This window comes from Rhinopithecus bieti, unplaced genomic scaffold (genome assembly GCF_001698545.2).
Source record: "Rhinopithecus bieti isolate Rb0 unplaced genomic scaffold, ASM169854v2 scaffold_23276, whole genome shotgun sequence".
NCBI classification, from domain to species: Eukaryota; Metazoa; Chordata; class Mammalia; order Primates; family Cercopithecidae; genus Rhinopithecus; species Rhinopithecus bieti.
This window is the reverse complement of record NW_016810868.1, coordinates 565,972-574,454: the sequence shown is the minus strand read 5'-3', so window position 1 is coordinate 574,454 and position 8,483 is coordinate 565,972. Positions and strand designations below refer to the sequence as shown.

Here is an 8,483-nt window from a genome sequence, read left to right as displayed (position 1 = left end):
AAATCAGGGCAGAGCTGGGTACGGTGGCTCATGCCTGTAATCCCAGTACTTTGGGAGGTTGAGACAGGTGGATTGCTTGAGCTCAGGAGTTTGAGACCAGCCTGGACAGCATGGCGAAACCCCGTCTCTGTATTAAAAAAAAAAAAAAAAAAAAAAAAGCCAGGTGTGGTGGCATGTGCCTGTACTCCCAGCTACTCGAGGGGGCTGAGATGGGTGGATTGCCTGAGCACAGGAGGTCGAGGCCGCAGTGAGCTGAGATCGTGCCATTGCACATTAGCCTGGGCGGCGGGAGTGAGACCGTGTCTCAAAAAAAAAAAAAAAACAAAAAACAAAAAATGGACCGAGGTTGGGGTGGCAAGGCTGGGCTGGAATGGAGGCTGAGGCCAGGCCATGGCAGTGCCCAGGGGGTAGAGGGCGTGCAGCAGGAAGCAAGGGCCGGCCTCAGGGATGGGGGACTGGGTCTGGCAGCTGCTGAGGTGAAGGGCAGGATGTATATGGAGAGCCACGTGGGGCTGCTCTAGGTGGCCAGCAGAAGACCTGGGCTACAGGTGGGGCCTGCTGGGAAGACCATAGGGGAGGCAGGTATGGCTGACCCTGGGTGCACCAGACACCGATACTACTCCTCCCTGGCTGCTCCCTCAGCAGGTCTGAGAGTCTGAGTCACCTTCCCCTCACGTGACCCCCACCAGGACAAGGCAGGGAAGTGGCGATCTTTGGCCCTGACTCAGCCTTGCAGGGAGAAGAGGGGCTGGAGCTGCGGGTGGCCTGCTGATGGCTCCCCCAACCCCTGCCCACCTGGGTCTGGTGCTGTGTGTGCTTCTGCTGCGTCTGTCCTCCCTTGTGACCAGTTTCTGCTGGACTTGGTTGTCCAGCCATGATCTTCTGACCATCATGGTTTCTGGACACACATCTGTTGGACTGAGGAATTTGTGTTCCTGGCCACAAAACAGTGGCAACCTCTGCCTCAAGCAGTTCCTGGTCTGGCACTCCCCCGGGGAGGCCAGAGAGAACCAAGCCATCTCCTGATGCAGAAAGTCAGCCCCGCTGGGCAGTGCTGACCCAGGAAGTAGGGCCCTACCCAGCGGTGTGCCGACTGTGGAACACTGTCTGCCCAGGCGGGTCTGGCCACATTCCTGCAGCATGATGGTTGGCAGTTAGCTTCCTGGAGTGTGCAGGGGTCCTTCCCTGCCTAACTGACTTGTCTACAGGGCAGCAAGAAGACGCGTCCATCCCTTGGAGGGTCCCAGGCACCCCCCCAACAACCCCCGCAAGATCCCCCAAGGCAGCTGGGCTTTCACAGCCAAGGTTACCAGTCTGGGGGATGACCCAGCCGCCATCTGGATGAGTGCTGGGGCCTTTCTGCTCTGGACTACAGGGCAGACATTGTTTTGTGCTGGTCAGGCCTCTCGCCAGCCCGGCTCCCCCAAGACAGGAGATGGGCAGGAGGTGTCCCCTGAAGTGGCAGGGGTTGCTTGCTCACTGGCCTTCCCAGGACCCTGCCCAGGTGGGGCTGCTTGGCCCCAGGTCGAATTCCTGGGCCGTCGGCTGGCTGGGGCTCATGCAGCCTTCCCCTTGGCAGCCATCCGGGTGACCTGCACAGGTTCCTGCGGGGTCTCCAACAAGGCTAACGACGCAGCGTGGGTAGCGGAGGAGGACTACTTCAACAGTTCCCTGTCGCTGGCGGACAAGGGTAAGTCTGGGAGCCAGTTCCTGACCTGGTCCCAAGTGGTGACCCCTGGGGGCACCCCTTGGAGTGGGGCCTGCCTGTCCTCCCCCTTTCCTAGACCTGCCTCTTGGATCCTGCACTGGCCCATCTTCTCCCAGGGTTGTGGGCCCTGATGATGGGTTTCTCATAGGGGCTGGGTGGCTGAAGGGGCCACTTTCCACTTGTGCTGGATATGGGTGCGCTCTGACTCCTGGCACAGCTGTTTCACCCTTGCCCCATTCCCAAACCACTCTCCTGTTCAAGCCCTTACCCTCGGTCCTTCACCCAGGCCACAGCCCTGTGCTGCTGCTGTGACTGAGACAGGGAGACCCAGTGTGAGCTGGCCAGCTGCACTGCCCACTCTTATCTTGGCCCTGTGGCCACCTCAGGCCTCGGAGGCCTGTCCCCACCGCCCCCACCTCCCTCCTGTCTCTGCAGGGAGTCTGCCCGCTGGAGAGCACAGCTTCCCCTTCCAGTTCCTGCTTCCTGGTAAGAGCCCGGCCTGGACAGGCCTGGTGATGACCAACTGGTCCTGGGAGGTGGGCTCTGCAGGGTGAAGGCAGCCAGGTGCCAGTGCCTGTTCTCTCCCCAGCCACAGCACCCACGTCCTTTGAGGGTCCTTTTGGGAAGATCGTGCACCAGGTGAGGGCCGCCATCCACACGCCACGGTTTTCCAAGGATCACAAGTGCAGCCTCGTGTTCTATATCTTGAGCCCCCTGAATCTGAACAGCATCCCAGACATTGAGGTGAGGATGGCACAGTGACCTCCTTGGTGGGTCCCCACCCTCGTGGGGGCTGGGGAAGAGCTGGGCAGGCACTGCTTCATCCCAGTGTCCTGTCCCCAGCTGAGGTGAGGGGGGTCAGGGTCTGGAGGCAGTGGCCTCTTTGCCCTGAGCTGACTGCTGGTCTCCAGGGGCAGGGCATGGCAGGGCTGAGGGGCTTGTCCTGATGCCACAGGGATCCAGACTGCCCACACCTGCTAAGCCTCTCCCTGGCCCTCCCCCAAAGCAACCCAATGTGGCCTCTGCCACCAAGAAGTTCTCCTACAAGCTGGTGAAGACAGGCAGCGTGGTCCTCACAGCCAGCACTGATCTCCGCGGCTATGTGGTGGGCCAGGCACTGCAGCTGCACGCCGACATTGAGAACCAATCGGGCAAGGACACCAGCCCTGTGGCGGCCAGTCTGCTGCAGGTCAGAGCCCTTGGCAGTTGCCTGGACTGGCCTCCTGGGGTGGGCTGGCAGCCTGCGCAGGCTCACAGGCTGGTCCTTCCCCAGAAAGTGTCCTATAAGGCCAAGCGCTGGATCCACGACATACGGACCATTGCGGAGGTGGAGGGTGCAGGCGTCAAGGCCTGGCGGCGGGCACAGTGGCATGAGCAGATCCTGGTGCCTGCTTTGCCCCAGTCGGCTCTGCCAGGCTGCAGCCTCATCCACATCGACTACTACTTACAGGTTTGGTGCTGGTGGGGGCTGGGTGGCCTGAGGCCTAGTGGCCTTGGCCCTGGCCCTGGCCCCTCATGCCCCACCTCAATCCTGTCCAGGTCTCTCTGAAGGCACCGGAAGCTACTGTGACCCTCCCGGTCTTCATTGGCAATATTGCTGTGAACCATGCCCCACTGAGCCCCCGGCCAGGCCCAGGGCTGCCTCCCTGGGCCCCACCCCTGGTGGTGCCTTCTGCACCACCCCAGGAAGAGGCTGAGGCTGCGGCTGGCGGCCCCCACTTCTTGGACCCGGTCTCCCTCTCCACCAAGAGCCATTCGCAGCAGCAGCCCCTGCTGGCCACCTTGGGTTCTGTGCCTGGTGCCCCCGAGCCCTGTCCTCAGGATGGCAGCCCTGCCTCATACCCGCTGCGGCCTCCCTTGTGCATTTCAACAGGTGCCACTGTCCCCTACTTTGCAGAGGGCTCTGGGGGGCCAGTGCCTACCACCAGCACCTTGATTCTTCCTCCAGAGTACAGCTCTTGGGGCTACCCCTATGGTGAGTCGAGGGCCAGGGCTTGGCAGGGAGGGGACGCCAGGAGCCCCATGCAGACCCTGCTTTCTCCCCGCAGAGGCCCCACCGTCCTATGAGCAGAGCTGCGGCGGCGTGGACCCCAGCCTGACCCCTGAGAGCTGACCCCGTGCTGCCTTCTCCAGGCAGGCCTGGCCTCTGCCCTGGGACTGGGGCGCCCAGGGCCTCGTGCCTTCTCTCTCGGCCTGGCCTGGCCCACTCAGGACCTGCCCAGCCTCTGCCAGCTCCTCTGGCATCCACCCTCTTCTCCCTGGGGCTGGGGTGGGGGTGGCAGGGAGCTGGGACCTAGAGAGATGCCTCCTGTAAATAAAACGCTTTATTTGTAGAGCTGGGCCTCACCGGCCTCGCCTTGGGCGCCCTCCAGCCTCCAGCAGGGCCTGACCCTGACCCCATCCTGGGCTCTGCTCCTGCCAGGGCATAACCCGCTACTCGGGTACCCCCTGCTACCCTGGGGTTGCGCTCAGGCTCCCATGCCTGGGCGGAGCCGCGGGACTGGTTCCCTTTAACAGAGGATGGGGGCTGGCGCTGGGCCTTCCAGAGCCACCTAAGGAAACGTCCTTGGAGCCTGGCTCATGAACTGGGGCCTCACGCAACCTTGGCGTTTGGTTAAATTTGTGCCTCGGTTCCTGCTGTGTTTAGGCACCCAGGTTCCCAGGCGGCGTGGCGTGGACTTCCCCGGCTGAGAAACCTGCGGGCACGTGGAGGGGCTTGCCTCGGCCCCTACTGGCACCATTGCCAGGCCTGGCTCTGAGGGACACTGCTTCTCTCCTGCCCACATCTCCAAGACCTGAGAGACAGGGTTCTGTGGAGCAGCATCCCCAGAGGGGCCCCCAGGGAGGCCTGGTAATGCTGGCCAGCCTGCCTGGAGGGCGCTTCCAGAAACAACGGAGGTGGTAGTGAAGGACAACTCTGGGTTCAAATTCCAGTTCTATAGGACGAAGGGGTGGCCGTGGCTAGGTTTGTCAGTTACCTTATCTATAAAATGCACAGGACCAGGCTGAGCACGGTGGCTCCCGCCTGTAATCCCAGTACTTTGGGAGGCTAAGGCAGGCGGATTGCTTGAGATCAGGAGTTCCAAATCAGCCTGGGCAACACAGTGAAACTCCGTCTGTACAAAAAAAAAAAAAAAATAGCTGGGCATCGTGGCACATGCCTGTAATCCCAGCTACTCAGGAGGCTGAGGCAGGAGAATCGCTTGAACCCGGGAGGCAGAGGTTACAGTGATCTGAGATTGTGCCACTGTACTCCGGCCTGGACAACAGAGCGAGACTCTGCCTCAAAAAATAAACAAACAAAACCCCACAAAAAACTCCTGGGACGGTAGGGGACAGCCCCTCACCCTCATAGCATGACAGTTTATTTCTCGAACAGTCCAGAGGGGCAGATCCTGGCCTCGCGGCAGAGCTGTCGTTCCTACGTAGTGGCTCCCATCCCTGGCTCCCAGATGGCTGTTAACAGCTTTCACCACTGCCTGGCCTAATGGTGGGACTTTTGAGGGACAGACTGGGAAGTAGATTGTCACTTTTTGTCTCTGACCTGTCCCCTTCCCATTGGAAATGTGGTCTTTAGCCAGGCAGTCCTGTACTTGGCTAAAATTTTACTAATTGTGGGACGGTCAGCATGAATATTGGAGAACAGCAGAAAGTACCACAGGCGGGGTCACCTGCTGGAAGCAGCGTAGTCTGTGGTTGAAAGGAAGGCCTGCTGGGCTTGAATCCCATCACTGCCTCTCACCACTCCCTTGCTTCAGTTCAGTCACTTATAAAATGTGGGTAAGAGCAGTGCCTGCCTCTCAGGACTGACTTGAAGTTTGCAGGGTTAGCATGTCATGTGCTGAGAGCAGCACCTTGACAAGTGCTGAGGGGCACACAAGGGGAGCAGCTGATTGCAAAATGGAGTGAAAAAGCTGCCTGAAGCCTGCTTCCCACACCTTCACTTAGGGTGGATGTTTGCTTGGTAAAGGATTTTTCTTCACATTTTAACTCCCTTTATTCAGTCAATAATTTTTTTTTTTTTTAAGATTTAGAGTCTCGCTCTGTTGCCCAGGCTGGAGTGCAGTGGCGCGATCTCGGCTCACTGCAAGCTCTGCCTCCCGGGTTCATGCCATTCTCCTGCCTCAGCCTCCTGAGTAGCTGGGACTACAGGCGCCTGACACCATGTACGGCTAATTTTTTGTATTTTTAGTAGAGACGGGGTTTCACCGTGTTAGCCAGGACGGTCTCGATGTCCTGACCTCGTGATCCACCCGCCTCGGCCTCCCAAAGTGCTGGGATTATAGGCATGAGCCACCGTGCCCGGCCCAGTCAACAAAATACTTTTGTCTCCCGTACACCAGGTCTTGTTCTAGGCACCATGGACTTATGTTCTAGGGGGAGACAATATTCCAGATCAGGATGTGGAGAGTCAGAGGTCACACACTGTGATGGAGCAAAGTGAGGCGAGGAAGACTGGCACAGGCGACAGTCTTCACTTCAGCTGGGGAGGAGAGGGAAGGCTTCCCTGCAGAGCTGATAGTTAAACTCAAGGATGGTAAAGAAGCAAGCCACAAAGACACTTGAAATAAAGGTTTCAGGGAAGGGACAGACAGCAGCAGGGGCAGCGGAGAGGTGGGTGTGGGGCAGGGCGGGGCAGGAGGGCCATGAAGGCGCTCGTGTCTCCTGCGAGGGCTCAGGGTGCTCGGCCTGTCATAAATGGACTGAAGCTTTGACAGAGCAGTTTAGCTGTCCTAAAGAAACCTGGGAAGGTTCTCTTGGCACTTGGGGATTGCCCGTTTCCTTTTCTGTCTCTGAGTGCACTGTCTATGCTGGACTTGGGATAATTCTCCGGGGTCCGACTCAATAGGAAGGAGACTCGGGTGTCACCCAGATTGACCTTCAAGACTCAGTTCTTGTCAGTACAATACCCGTCCCCTCGGTTCACGCGACCATCCAGAAACCTCAAATTCAGTCCATGGTTCTTGTTTTGGGTCTCGGGGCTGGGATAAGGCGGGCTGACCACAGCGGGGCATATAGCCTAAGATAGTTTCTGTGGTGCTGGGGGCGCTGTCCAGGGAAGGCTACTTGGTCTGCAGAAAAGGCCTTGGCTTCTGCATACCTGAGCAGCAGGCATATGGGTGGCAGGGAAAGCGGGGTAACCAGAGGGCACACACCCCCAACCGGAGCACCCCCCAAGTTGGCACCTCCACAACTGCGGAACCTCCCCCATCAGGGCAACCCTCCCGGTTGGGACACCGCCCCCAGCCAGACACATCCTCCTAGCACAGCACCCATGCTTAGCCGGAGCCGCTCCCTCGCCAGGCACCTCCCCAACGGGCATCCCTCCCCAGTGGGACACCCCCCGCCAGTCCAGGCATCCCCGCCGTTCGGGACACCCCCTCCAGCCGGAGCACCCCTCGGCAGGAGCATTCCCCAATCGGGGACCCCGCCGCAACGGGAACCTGCCTGAACCAGAGCACCCTCCCGCGCCGGGGACACCCCACAGGCGGCTCCCCCGCCAGGCCGCGGCCCAGGGAGTCAGCCTTCCGCGCAAGCCGGCGAAATCAAAGTGCGTCCGGGGTTAGAGGTCAGAGGTCGGAGCCGCAGGTCTTTCTCCTCCTTCGGCCAGCCCACCAGAACGTCAATTTAGAATGAGATATGTGTGGAAAATGGGAAGGCTACTCCCCATCCACTACCACGACTCTGGCGGGTGGGTTCTCCAGCTCTAGGTCTCCTATCCCGCGGGCGCGCGTTCCGCTTCCGGCCGCCGCAGGCCCGGCGCCTGGGGCGCCGCACGCCTGGTCCCAGTGCGCAGGCGCCGCACCGGTCGGGCCCCAATGCGCAGGCGCGGGCGCAAGGCGCAGGCCAGACGTAGGCGATCGGCCCGCCCCGACTCTGGGCCGCGAGGCGCGGGCGGGCGATGGCCGCGGGAGGGGCGGGGCCACGCTGACGGGCCCGGGCCATGGCCGCCGCCATGCCGAGGTGAGCAGCAGGGCCGGCGGGGGCGCGCGGGGGCCGGCGGGCAGCGGCGGAGCGGCGCGGGGGCGAAGAAACCGGGCCGGCGGCGCAGGCGGCCGGCGGCGGGCGGCCCTGCGCCCCCCCGCCGCTGCCGCCTGCCCCGCCGCCTCAGGCCGAGGCCGGGCCGAGGCCGCCGGGCGTCCGGCGCGCTCCCCGCCGGCCGCGCTTTGTGCGGCGGCCGCGGGCCGGGCGGCGGCTGGTGGTGCGGCGGGGCCAGGTGAGGGAGGCGCCGCGTACCTGGGCCGCGCCCGCGGACCCCGTGTGCCGCCGCCGCCGGCCGCGAGCCGGATCTGCGGGGAGGGCCTCGGCCAGGGTGCCGGGGAGGTGCGGAGGACAAAAGGAAAAGTAGCGGGGCCGGCCAACTTTGGAGCGCCGGCCGAGGCGAGGCTGTCCCTCCTCTCGGAGCTCTTCCTTCGCTCCGTTGACCTTTCACTTTGTTCTGAGTAGGATGGCACCATCTTTAACGAAAAGTTGGCCAGTCCCGGCGTGTTTCTCCCCAGACAATGCTGCTCCAGCCCTGCTGGCTGTCAGAAGCAGGAAAGCACGCTCGGTGGGAAGCTTGCGGACTCAAGTTTATTTCCAAACCAGCAGCTTTAAAGGGCTCTCTATATAAAAAGTTCACATTCTTTTGTTAATGGTCTTGGCCTTCCCCGTGCTCAATTTCAAGGATAGTTTGTTTCCTTGCTTAGGAAAGGAAGCAGCATAGAGATTAAAGTCTTGCGAGTGGTCCACTGGCGTCCCTCTGAAGGAAAAGCAAGCAGGAGGCGGTATGTCC

At 61.1% G+C, this 8,483-nt stretch overlaps 1 protein-coding gene and 1 pseudogene across 3 annotated transcripts; one reads left to right on the top strand and one right to left on the bottom strand.

Annotated features, from left to right (window-relative positions):
- The first annotated feature begins 237 nt into the window (after window positions 1-237).
- Window positions 238-4,043, top strand: ARRDC1 (arrestin domain containing 1). 2 transcript variants are annotated; one of them, XM_017893162.1, is made up of 7 exons: window positions 238-1,690; window positions 2,144-2,194; window positions 2,298-2,452; window positions 2,715-2,897; window positions 2,982-3,158; window positions 3,248-3,683; window positions 3,757-4,043. In XM_017893162.1, the coding sequence occupies exons 1-7, from the start codon at window positions 1,342-1,344 to the stop codon at window positions 3,819-3,821; spliced, it is 1,416 nt and encodes a 471-aa protein (XP_017748651.1). In that variant the 5' UTR covers window positions 238-1,341; the 3' UTR covers window positions 3,822-4,043. The 2 variants fall into 2 exon arrangements, with proteins under 2 accessions (XP_017748651.1, XP_017748649.1); XM_017893160.1 differs by having other exon boundaries at window positions 3,248-4,043.
- LOC108542913 (uncharacterized protein ARRDC1-AS1-like) lies at window positions 4,015-4,815 on the bottom strand (annotated as a pseudogene). The gene has a single exon (XR_001889400.1). The product of XR_001889400.1 is annotated as an uncharacterized protein ARRDC1-AS1-like (transcript).
- Window positions 4,816-8,483: the final 3,668 nt, after the last annotated feature.

Excerpts from the sequence above, each read along its gene's own strand:
- ARRDC1 (XM_017893160.1), top strand. The coding sequence starts at position 1,342 with ATGAGTGCTGGGGCCTTTCTGCTCTGGACTACAGGGCAGACATTGTTT. Across the intron at positions 2,898-2,981 it reads TGGCGGCCAGTCTGCTGCAG|AAAGTGTCCTATAAGGCCAA; the intron begins GTCAGAGCCCTT and ends GTCCTTCCCCAG. Across the intron at positions 3,159-3,247 it reads ACATCGACTACTACTTACAG|GTCTCTCTGAAGGCACCGGA; the intron begins GTTTGGTGCTGG and ends AATCCTGTCCAG.